Genomic DNA, 22,632 nt, shown 5'->3' with positions numbered 1-22,632 from the left:
AATGTGAGACCTCACCACAGCATGGTATAATCCTTCTCCAATGTCTCCTTTGCAAAAGATGATCTCATTTGCTCCTGATTTACAACTGCTTGTGTATCTGCTGCAGTCAACATATTCATCATGGCGGGTGACATTGCATTATGCTGAATCTCTCTCGTGCAGCATCATGCCAGCCCGGAGGCTGCTGGGCTTTGAAGCGCGTGTGGGAAAACTTCGGTATTAAAAGCATTATAAGGAGCACATTTTTCACGAGAGGGGTGGGAGTGACAGCGGCATACTCATTACTTTGTTGCGCTAAGTGAGGATGACAAGCGGAGAGCGGCGGCATGGAGAGGGCAGGGGAGTCGCACTACAATAAAGCACGGGGGCCTTCTCCGAGGGCACGCTTGCCCACATTGCTCACGGGAGCTCCATCTCTGCACTCCACTCGAGATCTTTACAAGTGGTCCAGGACAACGCCTCGTAAAATGGAGCTGGCTAATATTCCGCCGTGCTCGCTGGGTGCTATCCGGTCACTGCCTTTACAGTCTAATGAATATGAGCTAGGAGCACATTCATCAGTTTCATCTTCTTACCGTAGATAAAGTCACAGACAAGGAAGATCAAATTTGATGTATTGCTTGCATATTGAAGTGAATGATTAAAAAAAACCTGGTCTAGAAATCCCACCTGAGAAGAAACAACTGGCATCAAAACTTTCAAAGTAGCATGCAGTCATAATGAATGAATTATTTATCTGCGACCTGTCATTCCTGGATACACAAATAGATGGGAACATAAAGGATGTTTAAAGCCCATCTGTCCTGGTAGCTGATATTGTCTCCTGCATACATAATTATTTGATTCATACATTTGATTAAGGGGAGAAAGTAATGACTATAGATAAACATGTCTCATAATATTTTGGGGAAATACTATTTTCCTTAAGTCCTGGACACGTTTGGGTGCCTCAACCATTTTAAGATGTTTCAACATCATTGGTTAAAAATGGTACATACTGGTACATATCCCCTTTGTACCAACCAGGCTGTAAATAGAGCGCTGGATTTTAGTGACAGCAGTTGACAAGACCGGTTACATAAGAACATTTCTCATGAGCGATCCCACACATGACTAAGGAGACATCAGTGTGTGTGTGTCATGTTGTACTCAAGATGACCAGCACATCCTATAGGTCACACATCTCCTCTGTTAACCAAGATGCCGGGGGTCCGGGTCCTATCTGTGCATTGTTTAAAAAAAATAAAATAAAATTTAAATTCTTTCCAGATCCCCGAAATTCTTCGAAAAACGCTGGTGGGTGATTCACTTATTTCATACCAGAAAAAAAACAACAACAATATCAGAGCAGCTGTAAAAGAAGAAATAATAGAAGAAGCTAGGCAAAGTATTAGCTTCTCTGGGGACTGCCTTGTTGCAAACTCTTCTTTTTTTTTAATTATGACTTGACACATTTGCTAACCGCTGATTTTGTGACCGGACAAATACTGCTGGGTGGTCAAGCTGCTACCTGTCCAAATTCACTTCACTTTGATCATTCATGTCACACCATCTGAGTTATTATGGGATTTATTCCGAGCTCGGGCAACCTTGCGCATATCTTGCTTTAATCGTTCTGTTCCCTTTGAAATGACGACCTTGGAAAAAGCATTTTTTTTTGCACGCTTTCAAATCAATACAGTATGTGAACAGCTGGAGCTTTTTCAAGCCAAACAAATTCCTTTCAACTAATTCATTGAACAATCTCTTCATGAATTCTGCATCTCAACAAATGGGCGGGAGTGAGAAAACTCATCTGACAACATCTCTGATTCTTCTAAGCAAATGTTGGATACCCAAAGTAGCAGCTGTCTATATTGTCTCGAAATCAGCGCACTCCGATTGTTATTTTGCTTTAACAAGCCTCTGCAGCGGCGAAAACACCGATCATCAATCCAGAGTATCTGATCCTCTCAGACACAACTAGCCTTGTGCAAATTAACACCGCACTGCAGTATCGGGTCCACTGAGCTGGCCAGTAAATATTTTCACAGATCGAGGATGCTTTCAAAAGGGCTTACAAGCCAACCGATAACTCACAATTCAGAAACTGAGACCGCTCTGATGAGAACGACGACTCCCTCTAGAAATAACAAAGCATTCGACGATGCCAGGCGGGGTTTGCTATTTAAATCTGAGCAGAAAAGCAAATTAATTGGGAAACAAAGATTTAGAGGGGGGGATGGTGACTGGAGATGCGATAAATCATGTGGCTATAGCTGGACGTAACCACATTCATTCCAGATGCATGAATATACAATCGGCGGATGCAACAAATGGAATATTTTTGTCAACACAAGCCATCACATCTCACTAGTGTCACGTCTGCCCTCCTTTTATCAAGGGAGCATTGTATGGGGCGACACATTGGCCACTCTTGCACTAACTCATAATTAGGCTATTTTTAACACATCCCTTTCAACAGCTCGTGGGTGTTTACATTTGCAAACGACAGCCCGAGTAGAACTCATCCATCAGTAGGCATCAGCGTCATCACTGACACATTAACATGAAAACATTTGCAGTCAGACAGTGAAGATGCGAGCCGTGTGTTTACATTTACCATATGTGCATTTGCACATCACAATTTGGGCAACCCTTGCAAAGTAATTAATAAGCACTCAAGCACATACTGTGAAATATTTGAATTTTTTTGTTTTTCTTTTTTGCTCCAGTGAATAGAAGACAGCTCTTTCAAGTCAGGACATTTACTCGATTATGCCCTCTGTAAAAACGTTTTTTTTTTTTACATGCATGTAATTTACATATTTTACTTTAAGAAATCAAAACAACAATTGAGATTCCTTTTTTTTTCCTGTCAACTGACCTGCAAGCAAATAGTAAGACGTTTCCTTCCAATTAAAGATCAAAATAATAAATTAAACACAAAAGAACACTTTTATGAAAGTAGAAGGAATTTTTATACGTGCATTGAGTTTTATTTAAATTATTATTGTTATTGTTGTATTAATGAGAAGGGTGATATTGGTGTATTATGTCAGATTTTTTGATCCAAATGAAATAATTCTCTCACTGTGAGTGGACTTGTAGAGTTAGTAATAAGTAGACAGAGCGCTCACCAGTTCTCCGTGGATTGCAGCGTCGCCATAGCATAGCATTTGAATGAGGAAGTATCTGCCTCACGTTATCTTGCAAACAGACACCTGTGCGCGCGTGAACTGCAACGGAACAGGTAGAACGCGCTCGCACCCAATCATGAGCGCACGCTCATATGCGCGTTCCCGTTCGTGCGCGTCTCATTTCTGTGGCGCGCTTCCAACGCGCGCATATGATCGATTAATTGCACGATGCTTCGGGTCGGTCTAAATTTAGACACGGGCCGGATTTGGCCCGCAAGCCGGATTATGGTTGACCGTGACCTTGTTAAAGGATCGTGGTATTTTAAACTCCTAATAGATCATCGTAATAACCCAAGAGGGAATTCTATTTTGTTATATACTGTCTATTGATTTATTATGGGAAATAATAAATGATATTTCTCTACTGCCTGCAAGTGCAAGCACTCTATCTAGTGGTCATTTGTGTGGATGGCAATTGTCCTATATTTAGTGTTAGAGAGAGAAAAAAAAAAGGATGGATCAATTAGTTACGTGCCGGTGGAATTGTTTCGAAAATTAGGTGCCACTCTACTACGCAACTGCAAAATAAAATCACAATAATGAACAGTTTTTGCTTGACAGTGTCATTGAAAATATCATCAAAGACAGCTGGGATATCTTAAAACAGATTTTTTTTTAGTCAGTCTGCAGGGTTGAATTGATTATTGAAGGTTGACAAATTAATAGCAACTCAAATGAGAACTTCCTGAGGAGTTCTGAGGCCAAATCACAAGTGTGGTGAAATCAATAGAATTTTGTGCTCTCAATTAGAATAAATCATGAACGTTATGTGACCTCCGTGCACATCGGCAATTTGATCCAAGCTGCCACCAAAGTCAGTTTCCCAGCAACCAAATGCCCACTACATAACTTTGCCAGAAAAAAAAATCTATGAACTACGCTGGCACACTCGGCCTTGGATTTGAATGGCTCCGAGCTAGTCCCTGCAGGTTTGCGTGTCATCAGACGGCCGACCTTTCCTTTGGGTCGACCTGCCGGAGGACACACACCTCAGCCAGGAAACGTTAACTCGAATTTTGGATCTTATCCCCCAGCTCAGCGTGCCCCTCTGGCTCCCCAGCGAGATGACGTCCCCCTTTTGGATCCATGCAACTGGCGGCTGAGTGCCGGAGCAGAAGATGGTTACAACTTTCGCCATGTGGCCTCTAGCCCCACATGACACGGAAAGGTTGAAAACAGCCTCAAGGCTGTCTGGTATGAACGTAAGAGAGGGTAGAAACTTGGAACTCTAGGAGAGTCCCTCAGGAGTAAAACTCAGCGCTTAAACAAAAACATCCTATTTACTCAAATTGCAGAATTGATTTGGGGATTATCTTAATGAGCACTACTGTAAAATCTCAATTCAATAGCTGCAGTGCGACACAAACAGTTTCTTCACAAGCAGTGTTTTGCTGCCCTCTTTGGTTGAATTTGTAAGTGTTAAAACACTTAAAACCAAATGTCAATACTGTTAGGTTAGGCTAAAATGAATAACGTCATTTTTTGGACATTGTTACATTGCTTCTTTTCAAGCATCTTATTCTCCACTTTGTTTGTCAACAAATCAATTAAAATTCACATCCAGCCAGATACAGACATAGTTCTTGTAAGTATCAACGCAATCAATATTGATGCAGGAAAAAAAACCTTCTAAGAGTACCGAATTTTTCAATGATTTTGTCTTCATTGTTACAAATCCCAAATTCAGAGTTGATTACAATGCTATGATCTTTTCAAATGGTGCAAAATATTGCCCCCCTCCCCCAAAGAAATCATTTTCATCATGTTAAAAAAAGTATGTCATGCCACACTGAGAAGTTAGTACCCAAAGGATTCCGCTAGGGGGCAATCTAATTCACACAATTCAATACAGCACAACCATTTACGCCCCTGGTAAGAGTTAAAACATGATGTTATGTCAACATTATGACTCATGTCAATGATGCCAACATATCAGCAACAATTTCAAATATTTCATTCCAAGCTGCAACTGTTTGATGCTCTTTTGTAGGAAAACCCTTACAATAATATAGTGGACTAAAACCTGTGGAAAAGTATTTAAGTGCTGCTCTTGACACCGCTTCATGTGTCACAAATGAAAGAGACCAAAGGAATAAACATGCTCACAGACATTTGAACAGTACGCTGCATCGGTCTATATTCTGGAATGAAGCAGTGAGGTCAAGTTCATGCAGGAAATAAAAAAGAATCATTGTGCATGTATGTAAAGATTCTCTGCGTAAGAAAAATGCAAGGTCAAAAAAAAAAAAGATTGATTGTTGTTGTGGAGATGTACTCAGCGTAAACCTGTTTCCTACAGGGGCCCCAGCAGAGCGAACTTTACCGGCTTTTGGAGCAGGCTGCTCCAGATGGCTGAATCCAGAGCAGCTCGTGGTAATGGTGGTTTTTGCAACCCAGATCCATTTTCCTGGTGCCCGAAAGCCCCCGAGATCTGTTTCCTTTGCTGATTACGCTGGCCTCGCCCAGAGTTTTCCCCCCCAAACAAGACAACTGTTTGGAATGATTAACGGTCGTCCTCAACGGTTAGTCGACTTCCACATCTTATTTTGCCAGAGCTCACACATAACAAGTGCTCATGTGATGATTATGCTTAGCAGTTGTTGGTTTTTGTTTTTGTTTGGAATCATCCCATTGGCTTTAGTTTCACAAAAGAAAGTTTCTTCAAAAAAAGCCAATAATGATGTCACTTAATGATTCCGACCGAGCTGCAGAATAATGAGCTGACACATTGATTTATCGGAATGTTTTTCTGCAAGCGTGTGTGTGTGCAATAATAATGAATTTGTGAACTGCACGATTTGCAGGTATGTGTAGAGATTTTTTTTTATTTTATTTTAATCATAAAGTGTTTTTGCAAGCCAGCCATCAGTAAGTTGACACAGTTAAAGTCATCAGTAAATGTAGCCGTGATTGATTTTATTATAGGTACCAAACTTTGAATATTTTTTATGGAACCCATGCCCAATCAAACAGCATAAACATTTTGATCATAATGAGAACTCTATTTGCTGAAAAAAAAAAAAAAAAAAGAAACCACCCACCCCCTTCCCCCCGCCCGCCCGCCCGCCCACCCACCACTACGTTGTTCCACCCCGTGGTCTCCATCTCATCACTGGTTTCTTTTCAAAACAGCCTCACAAACATCATGATTGATTCAGCTACTATCCTGCAGGATCTCTCAATGCCTGCCTGGGCTGGAGATTAATTTCATTTCCTCATCTTAATTTTTACTCATCGCCTCTCCATAAAAAGGCTAAATGTCAAGCATGCCTGAGTCCTTCTAGTGACACGTCTATTCCAGCAGATAATTACCATAAGGAAATTGATGCTTTAGTGTGCAGGGGGGGAAATTTAATTTAGCCCGACAACCTCACAGCATAATGCTTTCCTAAAGAAAGAGAATTTTTCACTTTGCAGTTGACTTTTTAGAGACTATTTAATGTGATTATCAGCCTTGAACATATTTGACTTATTAAGGTGCTCTATGCAATTAAGTGCTACACGCTGCTCGTGCTTCCACATGTGAAACCTTGAATACTGCTTAAGGATCCATGAAATAGGAAGCCGGAGCGTATTGTTTGGTAGTCGGCCAGCTACATCAGCCCCCAGAAAGCCCCCCCCCCCATACTCGCCCAGTGATATTAATTACAGCAACACGACTTTCTTCAGGTTGTTGATCAAGCTGGAGGTTTGTGTTTACGATAAGACTCGATGATTGCCTGCTCAAACGGGAAGATTAATGTTAAATTCAATAATTTCATCATTAACAGTGGGCGAGAGGGCCACAACTCACAGCACTGTTGTTATTTAGTTGGGAAATAAAAACATTAAGATGTCAAAATGCTATCGTTGGTCTTGTCCAGTCATTTGTTCCTTCAAATGAAAGTTTGGGGCACCATTTGAACAAATCATGCTGAGTCATATTTAAGTCCAAACATTCATCAGGGACCGCTTATTTTGTTTTTTCATAGCAAACACGGTGAAAAATGAAGAAAAAGGAAAAAGCTTCTGACCCAACACAAAGCATTGAGGAAGTCAGTGAGTGTTGCTGCAATCCACATTTAAGGCCAAAGACAGCGTAGGCCACATCACTCCTGCTTAAAGTTCCTCCTTTTGCAAGTAACTGCCCTGAATGTTGTGCTTCTCAGGAGATAAGAGCAGCCTCCCACCAAAGGTGACTCAGCAATCCAGTACACGACCGCTCCTGAGATAAGACTCGCTCGCTGGCTGGGGCCTGAAGGTAGTGGAATACTGGGAAAAAAAAAAAACACGCACATGAATTCATATCAGTCAAATTCAAGTGTTTATTAAACCCCAAAAATACAATTATTCAAGTGCCAATGTGAGAAAATATGGAGAACTGCGAATAAGGGCTGATTCAATTTGGCCAAGGCAGAAGTCATTATTTATTAAAAGATGTATCAATATTCATCTTCAAATCATATACATTTAAATCATTTCCGACACAATGTTAACACTCTTTACTTTGCTACTAAATTACATATGGCTGCAGTGTAAATGAGAGCTCGATTAAAAAAAAAAAAATAGACTACCTTTGTCTTACATATTTCTTTCTTTATTTTTAAATTCATTTATTTATGATTGTTTTCATGGCAATTCAAAACAGTCCGCATGTGTCTCTCTAAAATGCCTGTTCCAGTCACAAAATAACCCAAGGGTCAAGTTACACCTGCTTTTTGTCCCTTTTGGAAATTTGTCAAAGTCAATGCAGCTCTACTTCCTCCATTTTGGATATTGCTTCAAATGGAAATTAGACTGTCACTTTACAAATGGACAAAATTCAGCTGGCCTCAATCAAAAATGTAGTATCGATTTCATTTCCATGGTTGTTTAATTTCACACTCGATGGCTGTGCAGACACTCCGATGACCCAACAATTGGTAGACAAGCTAATAAGAAATCCATTTCCATAATATATCTCATCATATGATATCGCTTGTCTCATCATGTTGTGATGTGTCCGAATGTGGCTCGTGAATATTCATTCAACTCATAATTAGCCATTTTTAATGAGAACATGTGGCATGTTATGTTTTGTTGACATTGTACATTTTCATCAAGCGCCGGGAGCCGACTGCTTACGCGACAGATTTGGCAGAATTCAACATAATCACGCATCTAATTGCAGATGTAAAACTTTATTCAGTCATACTTGAACATTCCACGTACGGAACTTTGCCACTAAGGCGACCATCGCTACATCAGAGAAAAGAAGAGCAGTGTTCATTTTAGGGGATGCCGGTATAGGTGACAGAAGGGGTGATGTGACCCCCGAAGCGCCCCTCCCTCCTCCATCAGCATCCTCAGTGAGAATGAAATAAATAAACAATGAACGGTCCACTCTTCTTTGCGCGCGCTCGCGCCTCATCCCATCTCATGCATGGCTGCCAGTAATGGTCTACTGGGTGTCAGCTTTTATTGGCACGGCACAAAGCAAGTGCCAAGACGCCCCACCACATAGCGGGCCTGTGGATAAAAGCAAGCAAAATGCCTCAGTCGAGGACACTCTAGTCATGTTGGGCTGGAACGAGGAAGTGCAGTGGAGAGGGGAGGGACTCAGGGCGCAGTTCCATGGGGCCGCGGCGCTGCGACCTTCTGCACATGGAGCCGGGGACAGTTGGAAGAACTTCATACTGCAAACTCAAGGAATAGCAGGTAAAGTCACTTCCACTAACTTTCAGCTCAGGGAGAATTTTGGGGCAGGATGGGGATAGAGTCCCACACACAGTCGCTGTGAGAGGCTCTTTTTAGGGGGCATGCACCTGCTGGAAAAGACTCCTGGAGAGTTTGGCGGCTGCAGGTGCATCATCTCATCCCGTTTGACACGCGCGCTTTTCTCTGCCGCTACATCGCACTAACACGCTACGCTTGACTAACACTGGAAATGAGAGACTTTTTATCTTCATGGTATTTCTTCCATAAGATTCGCAGAAATTAGAGGAAGCGTTTTGCCAGTTCCCATTTTCCTTTTTTTTTTTTTTTTTTAGGAGAAATTTCAATCCATATTTTCAGAAATTCTAATTAAAAAAGATGATTTTATTTTTTAGCTTTCATAATTTGAATTGCTTATCCTGACATGTTTATTCTTTTTCTATTTCTGTTGGAACACCTGTTGCAGGGGATGTTCCGCACCACTGCATTGAAAGCATTGAATTGAACGCTTTAAGAATGCAATCATTGTAGCTTTTTTTTTTTTTCTTTAACACAATTAATGTGTTAATGTGAAAATATATCAGTATGGCTTAAACAGGAACCTTACCCTGACACGAAAAGATCATCCGTAGATCAATATATGAACATTTCCTGCACGTCTAACCTTCTTTTACATTATCATCAAATTGTTCCAACGGAAAAAAACTTGAATAAAATTGTACCTTTTGTAGGACTGATTAAAATATTTACAGAAAAGTAAAAGCTTTTAAATTGATTAAAAAACACACTGAAATTTGGTGCTTTTGAACTTTATGTCAAAAAATATGTGACATTGGCATTTTACAAATACGTATCGACATTATGAATGTACTTGACAAACTAGAACAGAATTTCTTTCATTTTAATACATATTTAAAAAAAATCTTTAGGTAATATTAAAGTAAGGAGCATCAGAAAAATGTATCATCTTGCAAGTTAAAATGAATACCAGAATATCAATATAAGCGACACTTCCCAAAAAATAATTTCAGTTTTCCGTCTATTTAAAACTTGGAAACACACCTGCCCAAATGACTTTTTTTTTCTCGATAGAAAGAAGCAGAAGTGCTGCAAATGTGTGCTGTCAGAAGAAAGAGAAGTAGGAGGCACTGCAAGACAGCCACTTATTAAAATGATTGTATTGTCTGAATAGCAGACTAGTGAAGTGTGTCACATGCAAATGAAAGAAACTTCTCTTGAGTCCCCCGTCGCCCCCTCACTTGGCCCCCTCAAGAACACATCTGCTAACTCCGCTGATATCATCCATACATTTCACAAATTACTCATGCGAAGCTCCTTACGAACCAACACGTGTGTGCGGGAGGTGAAAGCTGAAAACTTGCTTCCCTAATTATTTATAGAACCCATCGTGTCATGACTTATTTGAAATCACATTTTCAAAGTCACATTAAAATACCGTGTTTGTCAAATGTCACTGAACAACCGACGGTGAATATAAGAACAAAAATGAATCGTCCAATGTTCTAAACTTTCATTTATTTGATAAATATTATGATTGATTGCATCCAAAATGATTGGTTGGTCATTATTTTTGCTTCCCAAATATTCAAATTTAGTTTCATTGAATCTACTATGCTGACAGCAATTGTATTTTTGAGAGCGTGCGTGTGTGGGTTTGTATGTGTGCGGCTTTATATCCACCATTTCATAAATTGAATAAAATTCAGACTTTTGAAATTAATTTTGAATAGCAGAAAGGTGTTTATGTATTTGTGTTAGTTTAGAGGAGCAAAGAGATGTTTCAAATAAATGTTACCTAATTCACTACAGACCAATTCAACAAAACTGTTTTTTTTTTTTTTTTAAAGCAAAAGTTAGACTTGAATATCTCTTAAAATGACTGTATACACATCTTGTATTGAATTTGAATCATTTTGTGCCTTGCCATTCCAATGCTTACAATTCATTTGCTATCATAGAAACACATACGCACATAGACACGCTCCGTTTGGGGTATCCAGAATACACTGGTGTGGTCCTCAGTATCTGTTAACGGTTTCGCTCTTTCTCATCTCCACCCTTCTTGTTGGCGTAGCTACTTTGCACCTCTCTGTGAGAACATGCCCCCACCCCCCCCCACACCCTTTCCACCAGCACATCAACACTAATGTATAGACACATGCAAGCCTCATGTCAACCCACAAGCCTCTTCCTGTCTCTCCTCAATGACACTCAGATCAAAACTTTTCCAGTGCTTCTATACGCACGCACCCACTACAAACTTCCTGACCATACTTAAGTGTGCACCATAGTTTCCAGACGTCTTTGCAAGTAGGTTTTGGCTGAAAGTGTCAACGTGCCCCCACCGACACATGAGTGATTCCCCTCGCACCATCTGCCCAGAAAAAGGGCACGAGAGAATACGTACCCCCCCCTTTTTACCCCGACCGACCTCCAAACTCCAGATGCAGAAGGTCGGTGGAGCACGCGACACCCTGCGTGATCTTTGCAGTAAATCATCTGCACCGGCGACCTTTGCCCCCCTTCCTTTCTTAACAGTCGGGTGTCTGCGCAAGCTCCTGACTCGAGTCCGCAAAAACGCTGTGGCGTTGCGACACGAGCCCGGTCGCTTCCCACTATTTGTTCCAAATGTGTGGAGCCATCTGTTAGTGAAACAGGAAGGCCTAGGTTCCCCTTCTCCCTTGGGCTCGTTTCGCTATTTTCAGGAGCTTCACTTCTCCCTGTGTGGCTGCTTGGACTGGGCAGCGGCTCCACCGGGGGCTTCTTGAAGCGGCGGAGCCCGTGCCGAGGCTGTCGGGGCCCATCTGCTTCGGGCTGGAGGGCCATCCATTATTCATGGGGCCACCAGCGCCGGTGACTCCTCAGATATTAAGCCCCGGCCGAAGGAGCGGCGTCTCTGGGCTGACTCGGCTGCCTTTTCGAAAGAACCGATAAAGACAACTTCTCCGTCCGCCGTCCTGTCGGTCTATTATCTCTCCACCGTTCCAGTTGCATTTGCTCTCTTGACTTCTGAGTTCTTCCCCTCGATTGCAATCTATTCCAACGGCGAGATGTCAATCTCGCCGTCGCCCCGGCCCGGTCTTATTGCTCCTCTTTGGGGTTCCGAACGCGAGCGCGTCTGCGGCGAGGCTGCGGACTCAGCCATGCGTGCCGGGTAAATTAGAGAGAACATGAGCGTTGATCAGCTGAGCACGGCAAGCACCCACATCCTCAGTGACCTGAGGCCAGTTAATTTTCTGCTTAATTTTGCCGCGGTCACTTTGCATTTTTGAGATGATTACGTGGCAGGAAATTAACAATAAATAACAAATGTGGTCTGAAAGGCTATTCCCGGCAAGTCCGCCACCCGAGATGGCCGGGCCGCTCTCGGATTTCAGACTGACTCTGTCTGACTTGTAATGAAATTGTCTGCAATTCTTTGCAAACTAACGCCGGCGACGAGAGTGATCTCACCGAGGTGACATAGCGAGAGTGCCCCCTTTAACCCCCGCTCCAGCTTTGTGTCATGTTTCCTCTGCCAACTCTTGATTAAATGTACATACTTTGAACATCTCAATGTGTTCCTCCATTAGAGTACTTGCACCGCATGGAGACAGAGGAGGCCCAGGAAATGGCCCCAATGCCAGGTAAGAGACTGCCGCACCATTTTGAAAGCACCTCCAGGTAATTGCGGTCCTCTGAGAGAGGCGCTCGCTCGAGGTCCTCGTGTGACGGGAGCTTTTTCCGATGTGTGTCACGCCAGGCCGAGACAGCTCCCCTGCCAACCGAGCTATCGAGGAGGCAGAGGAGCCCATGGCCGTTCCAGAAGACCTGTCAGCAGGCGCCGCCCACCAGCAACATAACAGAGGGGACAAAGGTATCCTCAAGCCATAAGATACTCCATTAAAGTTAACTGGGTAGCGTGGTGCTCAAATGGTTAGAATGCTTTGAATGGTCTCCATTTCTCCAAGTGCTTCCTCCCGCATCCCTAAAATTGAAGCGTGAAAGGTTGCTAGTCCATATGTGCCCTGTGATTGGCTGGCGATGAAGAAAATGATCTTATCATGTACAAATGTTGTCCTGTTTATCATATGAATCTATAATCCATTTAAACATCTTAATTAGAAATTTCCGGATAATTCAATGAGTGCCAAATGAGCAATTTAGTCAAACACGTCAGTGTTACATCTTTTTTTCTTTTTTTTTCACATTAAATGAGCAATCTTTGCAGCTTCTAATCCCCTGGATCAATTAGAGTATCTAAAAATTGTGGAATGGATGCATTTAGGTCATTGGCAAAAAAAAAAAAATCCTTCTGATCCATGGCATGTAATTAATAAGCCAAATCTTAAGGAATAACTAATGTGACCTTGATTTGAATCTGTCAACATCAAGCCAGGGAATATCACGGAGAGTCTAAGGATGCTGGGGAGTCCTCATTAACTTCAAGTCCCCCAAGATGGATAATAATATAAAGAATTACTGGGGGATTTTAACCAGACAAAATATTGACTTCATTGATCACATAGAAAACGCACCAGACTATAAAGTTTAATTTCCATATGTAAAAAAATATGCACAAATTATACAATATTATAAAAATCACAAAAATCACCAATTGTAAAAAAATCACCCCAAAATCCGTGGATAAGCCGCATTGGACTATAAGTACAGGGTACAAAAATTGCATTCGATTTATAGTCATCAAGATGAAAAAAAAGAGCAAATTTCTATCCCATCTGTGTCTTTCCAGTCATCCAGATAACGGCAAAGATTAACAGCACGCAATAAGAAATGAAAGGCGAGAGGAAACTGAAATAGGATGTGTAAGAGTTTCCTCAGAAACTAGTTGCCGTCAGGCAGTTTCAACACTTTTGGGAGATAAAGACTTCAGGAGCGGGGCCAAAAAGCTTCATTGCACACCTGCACACACACACACACACACACACACACACACACACACACACACACACACACACACACACACACACACACACACACACACACACACACACACACACACACACACACACACACACACACACATGCAAACTTTACAGCACAACCTATCTAGAGTGCTCGAGCAAAATAACTGCAATGAATTTCAACGTGATGTAGTTGAATCCCTCTTACTTCCCTAAAGTATAAACTGCTGTAAGTTTGTGTGTCTATAACGTTTGGCAGAAAACACAAGAGGAGGAAGTGTTATTTTCTCCGACATCTTTGTGTCAATGCCGCACAGGCAAACGTATTTGTTGTCGTGCAGGTTTCAATGCATCAACTTCATTATTGTTAAATGTAATTTGAATTTATGACCCAAAAAAAAAAAAAAAACTTTGTGGGATTGGCTTTTTAATTTGTGTACAATTATGGTTGCAGCTGCACCGCAACACACTGAAAAGAGGTTCATTTAGCCGAAGTGGAAGGATAATAAACATTTCATGTTTTGGAGCTCATGTGAGACACATTTTGAAGTTTGCTGTTTGTGTTGGTTCCACAAGCTTGCACAGACGTTTTCAGGCAGCCTTGTAACAGGAACCCCCGGCAGGCTCAGTGCGTGTTTCCACACAGCAGTCGAGAGCATTTGCTATCTAACTTCCCATATCTGCTATCTATCGACACCAAAATGTGCCAATTACTTCTGCCACAGGACTTGCTTCTCCTTTGTTTGCAAGTCAAGGATAACATTTATCCACATCCAGCCCATATCAGTTTATTGCTGCGTGGTTTATTTGTTGACCAGGGGGTTGTGACACCGGCTTCCCAAAAAAAAAAAAAAAAATCAGGATTTAGTATGTGACTGAGGCAAAGATGATATAAAGTCAAAAGGCTTCTTCCTATTCCCGGTTCATTTGTAACTTCCCCATGTTGACGGTTCCTTTCTGTTTGCTCACACGAGAGGCTTGCGGTACAAACAGGAGAATTGTTAGAAGAAGGATTTTTAATAGTCATGTCGATGACCAACAAAAAAGAAAAAGGATTAGTGTTGTTAATGGCGGGGGTTTTTTTTTTTTTTTTGGTTCACTTTTATGAGACAGCAAAAATATTACAAGTCATTTCAGGCTATTTGACGAAATGTAATGGCCACAGGTCAAATTGTGAAAACCTTCCCTTGCCCTTAACTGCAACAAACTTATATTTCTTTTCATTTGTGATGCCATCCCTTTTGCTTGACATGACTTTTTTGTCAAAGACCAAATTCCACCAAAATTCAAAGGAGAGCAACTAGCGTGTTCTCCGAGTGGGTCAAGCCAAGTGGATTGTGAAAAAAAAAAAAAAAAAAAAAAGAAAAGTCAACCTGTTTCAGTTATAAGTTGTTTTACAATTCCTTTCCCATGCTTCCCTTTCTGTCACTTCTCCATAATTCTTGGTATTTCAGTTAGACAGGCCCTCTTTCTAAAGCTTCCCCTTTTCCATGGATTCCAAAATGTTTCACGATTTCCACCTCTTCCTCTTTGGTTGTCAAAGAGGCGCAGGGCTTGAAGCGTGGCCAAATCAGGCTGCGAACATGACACGCAAACCGCAGCGTGATCAGTCGGAACAATGTCCTTTGATGGGAAAAGAAGGAGAAGGTGGCCACTTCTCTTTTCTGGCAAAACAACAAGTCAAATAAAAGGAATGGCTCTGGAACTATGTCATCATGATTTGTAGATTGTGAGCCATGGAAAGGAAGATGAAAATCGAGAAGAGGTTGCGTGTGTGTGTGTTTATCATTTGCTGTCGCCGCTTTAGTCCTTAGGTTGACGCTACTTCCTGTGTCTCTGTTTCCTGTTTATCTCGCTGTCATTTGTTTCACCAAAGCATGATGGTGTGCGATGATCTCATTGCTGACTTTCTCAAATGCACGGCATGCGCTATCTTTTCCATCTGCTCTGCTGCTGCAGTACAGAACCATCCTATTGAATGTTCAATTGCCCAAAGTCAGGCAAACGTACACGTGTGTGTAATATTTAAAGACTTTTTCACTGGGCAATTGCAAAATTCTTCCAACTTCTGTCATGAAGACATTTCTTACGGTGTCATTTCTTATTCCAAACAAAATATACCATATGTTACATTTGCATTGACAATTTATATCATATAAATAAGAAAAGAAATATAAAATGTTTTTTTTTTATATAAATACATGATATAATATAAGATTAAAAGCAAATTATGAATTAAAAAAAATCATTCACGTCTAATAATCAACAATCTAGCACGTCTGGGTTTTTCGGTGCCTCGCTCAATTGTTGCCATAGTTGTGATTTCCAACTGGTGTGTTGACAGGGAAGATGAGCGTGTGTTTGTGTACAACTTGAATCAATATATTTAGATCATTGCTGGCTTTCAAAATGTCTGCTCATAATGACAACAGACATACTTATTACCAAATATCCTCATGCGGCCTTTGATTAGGATCTGAGAATGGCAGAGAAAAATGGAATAGGCTCCTCAACTCCAGTCCTGACAGTTCTGTCTATAGACACTGATTTGGAACTCTGACCTTAGAAACTGATGAATGTTCACAGACAAGGTAAAGATGACTGGACGGTGTGGCTTTAGCTTTTCAAATGTAACAAATTGATCGGAGTCAATCGACTGCCCATCTTGTCCTTCTACACAACATCATGACCGAATCTTGCTCTTCTTCTAAACCGTGGCCCTTCCCCTCCCCCTGCCCTCTTTTCCAGCCTGTAACATTAAAGTTGAGGCTCGCAGTGATGAGGAGAATGGGCTGTCCTGTGACATGAATGGCACGGAGGAGGAGGAGGAGGAGGAGGAGTGCGCGGAAGACTTGCGCGTGATCCATGCCTCTGGGGCCAAGGTGAACGGCTCACAGCCGAGTCCCGAGGCCAAGGTCTTCTCCTCGGCCGGCGGCATCCGGCTGTCCAACGGGAAGCTCAAGTGCGATATCTGTGGGATAATTTGTATTGGCCCCAATGTGTTGATGGTGCACAAGCGAAGCCACACTGGTAAGCCACCTGCAATACATCATGCCCTCCATTATGCACCCATGTTCAATGTTACTATGAGAGGATGGATGGATGGATGGATGGATGGATGGATGGATGGATGGATGGATGGATGGATGGATGGATGGATGGATGGATGGATGGATGGATGAAGGGCAGCCAAGCGACTCAAAATGGATGTGGTCTTAATTTTCTGGCACCAAGGTCAGGCTGGAACTTGCAATGATGGGAAGTCCTTGTAGTTTGGCTGTGCGCATGCAGATCGGTCCTATCGTGTATAAAATAATCATTAGTGTGAAAAATAAAAAAGAACTGAGAAACATCACAACAAACTTTAGTCACATTATTGGGCAATCAAGCAGCAAAAATTAACGAAAATAAAAATGGAGAAAAGTCTCCCTCCGCAACAATTAAATGGGATGGCTGTGCAGTGGCAAATATATCTAGCTATTAAAAGTTTTTCAAAAATTCTGAAATGATATTCTATCATAATGAACCCGAACCAGTGGTGGGGAACATTTTTGAAAAAGGCACTTAACTGTCGTGATGTAGAAACTAATGACACTCAAAATGGAATAAAGGAACAGGAGACTCATGTAAATGAAAGTACAATAAAGAATACAATTGTGCCTCCTATTTGAATAGAAAATATTCGGCGGTTGAGTCTTTGCTCCTGAAATGCATTTTTAATGAATTTCCCCTTTTCTATATTTTTGCTGCTTCAATGGTGACTCTTATTTTATGAGGTGGAGGCTTTGAAAAAAAAAAAGAAAAGGTTCTCACAGAATGCCACAACACTCGAGAAGGCTGGATATTGGTTGATTCCAGGAGCGCTGATCAGGAAGACTGGCTCTCAACACAAAGTGTTTCCTTCACTTTATTCAAATGAGGCTGAATTTGCATTGTGATGTGCTGCTCTTAGTTTAGAGACCAAGAGGAGGAAAAAATGAGATTTTCAGATCAAATTGACCCAGGCAATGGTGCATTACGGAACTGCCAGGCTGAGTCTGAGAGGCTCTTGTTCGATCACAGCACCGGGAGTTGATGGGGCAGGGCGGGGGGGGGAGCATGGAGAGATGGAGCGTCACCCTGGAACACACACACATTATCTCACTTGTTCTCTTTCCTCGGATGCTTGTAACACAGTGACCCCCGTATTCCCGCTCCTGCAGCATACTCCATCAGGCTCTTAGTAAAAGTAAAAATAAACAAATTTAAAAAAAAGACGTGAATATTTTGATGCTTGTTGTTTCAGCAGCAACTTGATCCTCTACTTTTTTTTTTCTCTCTCTGTCTCTCAGGAGAACGTCCCTTCCAGTGCAGCCAGTGCGGTGCTTCCTTCACCCAGAAGGGCAACCTGCTGCGTCACATCAAGCTCCACTCTGGAGAGAAACCCTTCAAGTGTCACCTTTGCAGCTACGCCTGTCGCAGGAGGGACGCCCTCACCGGACACCTACGCACGCACTCCGGTACTTTCCAAATACTCATTTATATGCAATTGTTGTTTTGACATAAGTACTCTCGCTTATTTTCATGAAATGCTTGGAAAGTACTGCACTTGTTCTTTTTTTGGTTGATGCCTAATATAAAAGTCATTTAGAAAATGACATGTTTAGATGTGTGACCAAAGATACAATCGAGTAAAATAAGAATCAAAACATATTTTAATCAAACTACACAGATCATTATTTAAGACGTCTTTTGGACTACCACTCTATAATTACTACTACTTTTGAATTAGAAACATTGGTTTGTTTTTATTGCTGTGATGACTGATTGATGTCTTGATTTCAGTTGGAAAACCCCACAAGTGTGCTTACTGCGGTCGCAGTTACAAGCAACGCAGCTCTTTGGAGGAGCACAAGGAGCGATGCCATAATTACCTCCAGTGCATGGGGCTGCAGAATAGCATCTATACAGGTCGCTGTCTCAACTTTGAATTCTCATTCACATATTTGACTTACACCACAATAGAAAAGCACATTTGATGGTCCTTGAACTCTGCATCTATCCACACGTCAAAGACGATGAGCTAAAACTTTGACCTCTATAGATGACCTCATTAAAATAGTGCTCTAGTCAGCAGAAAAAGTCAACAATAAAAGCAGCCTTCCTACACAAGTACATACAATGACTTTTGGACCAGCTATTTTGACTCTAAAACTTCCTTCTCTGTCTTGCTTTCCAGTAGTAAAGGAAGAAAGCAGCCAGAATGAACAGAGGGAAGACTTAAGCCAGACGGGATCTGACAGGGCCTTGGTGCTAGACAGGCTAGCTAATAATGTAGCTAAGCGTAAGAGCACTATGCCACAGAAGTTTGTGGGTAAGGGCCGAAATCTGTTTCCTTTTGTCATTTTCAGTAGATAGGTCTGCAAATTGCATGTGGAATATGTAAGTTGGAGTTTGAGAAAAAGAAAACACTGCTAGGGAGCTCAACTACTAATGCTTGCTGTAAATGGTAGAATGTCACCATAAGTCACTTCAGATTGATTTTACTGACCGCTGACTTGAACAGACTTTTTGATCAGACTGAGTCTCATCACAATGAGAACTAGGCCTCTCACGTTTTGAAGGTGTGTTCATTTCAGCACTGTTTGCTTTTAGCTCATAAGTTCCAAATATGATGGCACAGGATGTAGGTCAACTCTTTTTTTTTCACCCGTGACAACAAATACGTACGTGTGTGTGTTTCCTCAGGTGAAAAGCGCCTCTCAGATCTTTCCTACGACGGAGCTCCGGGCGAGCTGATTCAGCCCCACGTCATCGACCAGGCCATCAACAGCGCCATCAGCTACCTGGGGGCAGAATCTCTCCGGCCCCTGGTCCAGCCCTCGCCGGCCTCGTCCTCCGACGTGGCCATGGGCTCCATCTACCCGCTGCACAAGGCGGCAGCGGAGGCCCAATCGGGACCGGGCCACAGCCTGTCGGCCAAGGACAGCGCGGCCGAGAATCTGCTCTTGCTCTCCAAGTCCAAATCCGCCTCCAGCGAGAAGGATGGATCTCCGAGTCACAGCGGCCAAGACTCCACCGACACGGAGAGCAATAGCGGGGATCGAGCGGGCGGGGCGGCCCCCGGCCTCATCTACCTGACCAATCACATCACCTCGGGCGGGCGGAACGGCACGCTGCCCCACGTGAAGGAGGAGCAGCAGCGACAGTACGAGGCCATCCGCGCTAACATGGAGATGGCGTCAGAGGGCTTTAAGGTGATGACGGCAGACGGCGACCAGGTGAGGGCGTACAGGTGTGAACATTGTCGCGTCCTCTTCCTGGACCTGGTCATGTACACCATCCATATGGGTTGCCACGGCTTCAGAGAGCCCTTTGAATGCAATCTCTGTGGTCATCGCAGTCAAGATCGTTACGAGTTCTCTTCGCACATAGCGCGCGGGGAGCATCGCTACTGATGCGCGCATCCGGTCAAAGCAATGCCTAGATACACAGTTGACGTGTGAAAGTGTGATTTTTATACAGTGTGCATGTTTGTTCAATAAAAAAGCCATCCAAATCTCATTTCATCAATTTGTGTATAAAAAAAAATAAGCAACTTAATGGTGTTCAGTAAAGAAAAGATGGCAAAATATTGGGCCGGAACAGCATCACATCTTACATGATGTACAGTAAATGTTCCTTTGTTATATTGTGTGTATGTATGGATTTTTTTTCCCCCCCCTGATAGCAAGCAGCAACTTTATTTTCTAGTGTTTGATTAAAAAAAAAAAAAAAAAAAAAGATCTGTGGTGTGCTAACTGATGGCGACGAAAAAAAGAAAAAATCCATCAAAAATGTCGATGTAGATATAAGTCAACTCCTCAAGTTCATTTTCCAACTATGTACAACACAGATATTATTTATACTACATTTACTTGCCATTTTTGTTTTGGTATTTATTACAGTAATTGGTGTTTGTCAATAGAATAGTTGCCACACCTCCTGTTCAACTGTATTCAATGTGTTTATAGTGAAAACATGACCGACCGCTGCTCAACGGCAAAGATGCTATACTGGAGATTTGGTTCATTTCTGTCCATTTACAATTGTTTTCCTCGCCAGATAAAAGCCTTTGGAGGCTTTTTTTATGCTCACAAAATATCAATAAAGGATATTTTAGATAAGCCATAATCATGTCAGATTTGTTTGTTCCTTTCATGAGATGAATTCCATTGAAATTTGAGGAAGTCAAAACTTGTACAATAAAATGAATACGTACTAAATGAGAGCATATTGTCTGTAATCATCTCAAATTCAGCTCGTTCCAGAGCGTCACAGAAGCGGGAAGCAGCTGTGGCCGACATGGCCGCTCCAAACAGGGGAGGGAAGGACATTTGCATGAGAGCTCCCTTCATTTTGAAAATATCAATAAGTTTGGAGCAGAATCATTTGGCAATGGTGGCAAGTGTACTAATGTGCTGCCTTACATGAAGTCAAAAATAGACAGGTATTTTGGAAAAAGTTACAATAATACAGATACAATACATGTAGTGAAGTAATAAATTAAGCTTTACAGTCAGTAGTAAACAAAAACAATTCTGGTCAATTTTGATGTTGCCAAAATCTTTTTTTTTTGTACTTACAAATGCTTCCTAGTGTATTTCTATTTGAATTACACTGTGTGACTTTTACTTCCTACGGTGTGAACGTGCTTCTGCTGGCGGCATTGTGTCCCATTAATGCGATGTGACAGGAAGGCGGCATTAAATGTTGACTTTGCAAATTTGTTCACCTTGCTTCTTCAGATGTGCCTCTGACAGGGGGACACGTGTACACAAGTAGACTGGTCTCGAAAAAGAAAAAAAAAAAAGCAATTGGATTCAGGTTATACTGTCTTTGTTGTACAAGTACTAAACAAAATAGAATAAGAGAGAGAAATCCAGTCTTAAGGTTTGGGGAGGGAAATCCAAATGAGTTCCAAATATTTTGTGTTGAACCTTAAAAGGGACCAAAAATGAAATATAAAATATTGAAAAAATAAAATATATATCAAATAAAATATACATATAGTTTCATTACTGTGTCTTTATTCTAAATATGAATCACTTCAAATAAAAATTTAAATCCTAGAATTTCTGTGGTTAACATATTCAAATGAACAAAAGGGATTTGTTGAAAAACTTAAGCCATTAATTCAAAATATGCAAAAACAAGCTCAGATACTACTGGCCACAGTAGAAATGAAGAAAACAAGCTAACACCATATGTCACCGTTACTCAGTGGATCCCAGGCAGCACCAAAGAAATTCTGTGCATCTGTCCCAGTCCAGCTGTGAGGAGTCCCCCGTGGTGCCGGCCAACCGGGAGGCAGGGGGTGTTGACCACCGTCGCACGCTGGCCAAAGCAACAAAGTTGAAATACAGTGGCCAGCCAGCCGCGCGAGTCTTAAATATTCATGAGGGACGTGACAAAAAGATGAAAAATAAATGAAGGTCTTTTCTTCATGGCCTTCCAGATTTGCAAAGATCATTTCATTAAAATTACATGATCATTTCATTTCATGTGTGCACTCTATAAGACCGGGCTCTTGGCTCATAACACTTGATCAGATTGACTTTCTTAAGACTGCTGGCCAGGAAGGTGGGAGGAATCGTGTGAATCACTCACACTGAAGATTGTGGAACCGAGCGGGATGTTTGCACCGAGCCGTCGGCCGGCCTGTGCTGCTGTCATTATCGATGACAGGAAGAGAGGAGGAACGCAAGAGGACACTTTTTTAGGATGGCCAGTTTCTTACTCAACTTCCGTGGACATGATTAACACATCCATCTTCTGGAGGCAAAGACTTATGACACAATACACTCGCTCACAATATCTTTATAATAATATATTTT

General features: G+C 41.8%; 1 protein-coding gene across 4 annotated transcripts; it reads left to right on the top strand.

The window, feature by feature from the left end:
* Positions 1-8,563: 8,563 nt before the first annotated feature.
* Positions 8,564-20,909, top strand: ikzf1 (IKAROS family zinc finger 1 (Ikaros)). Of its 4 annotated transcripts, none has more exons than XM_085921850.1 (8): positions 8,564-8,855; positions 12,446-12,499; positions 12,616-12,729; positions 16,526-16,807; positions 18,109-18,276; positions 18,602-18,727; positions 18,996-19,130; positions 19,505-20,909. In XM_085921850.1, exons 1-8 carry the CDS (start codon positions 8,594-8,596, stop codon positions 20,212-20,214), a joined length of 1,851 nt encoding a protein of 616 aa, XP_085777976.1. In that variant the 5' UTR covers positions 8,564-8,593; the 3' UTR covers positions 20,215-20,909. The 4 variants fall into 4 exon arrangements, with proteins under 4 accessions (XP_085777976.1, XP_085777974.1, XP_085777973.1 ...); XM_085921847.1 differs by having other exon boundaries at positions 8,721-8,855; positions 18,999-19,130; XM_085921848.1 differs by lacking the exon at positions 18,996-19,130 and having other exon boundaries at positions 8,720-8,855.
* Positions 20,910-22,632: the final 1,723 nt, after the last annotated feature.

This window comes from Syngnathus leptorhynchus, chromosome 10 (genome assembly GCF_054491065.1).
Source record: "Syngnathus leptorhynchus isolate UIUO chromosome 10, UIUO_Slep, whole genome shotgun sequence".
Taxonomy (NCBI): Eukaryota; Metazoa; Chordata; class Actinopteri; order Syngnathiformes; family Syngnathidae; genus Syngnathus; species Syngnathus leptorhynchus.
The sequence above is the reverse complement of the archived record's forward strand: the minus strand, read 5'-3'. Positions and strand labels throughout refer to the sequence as shown.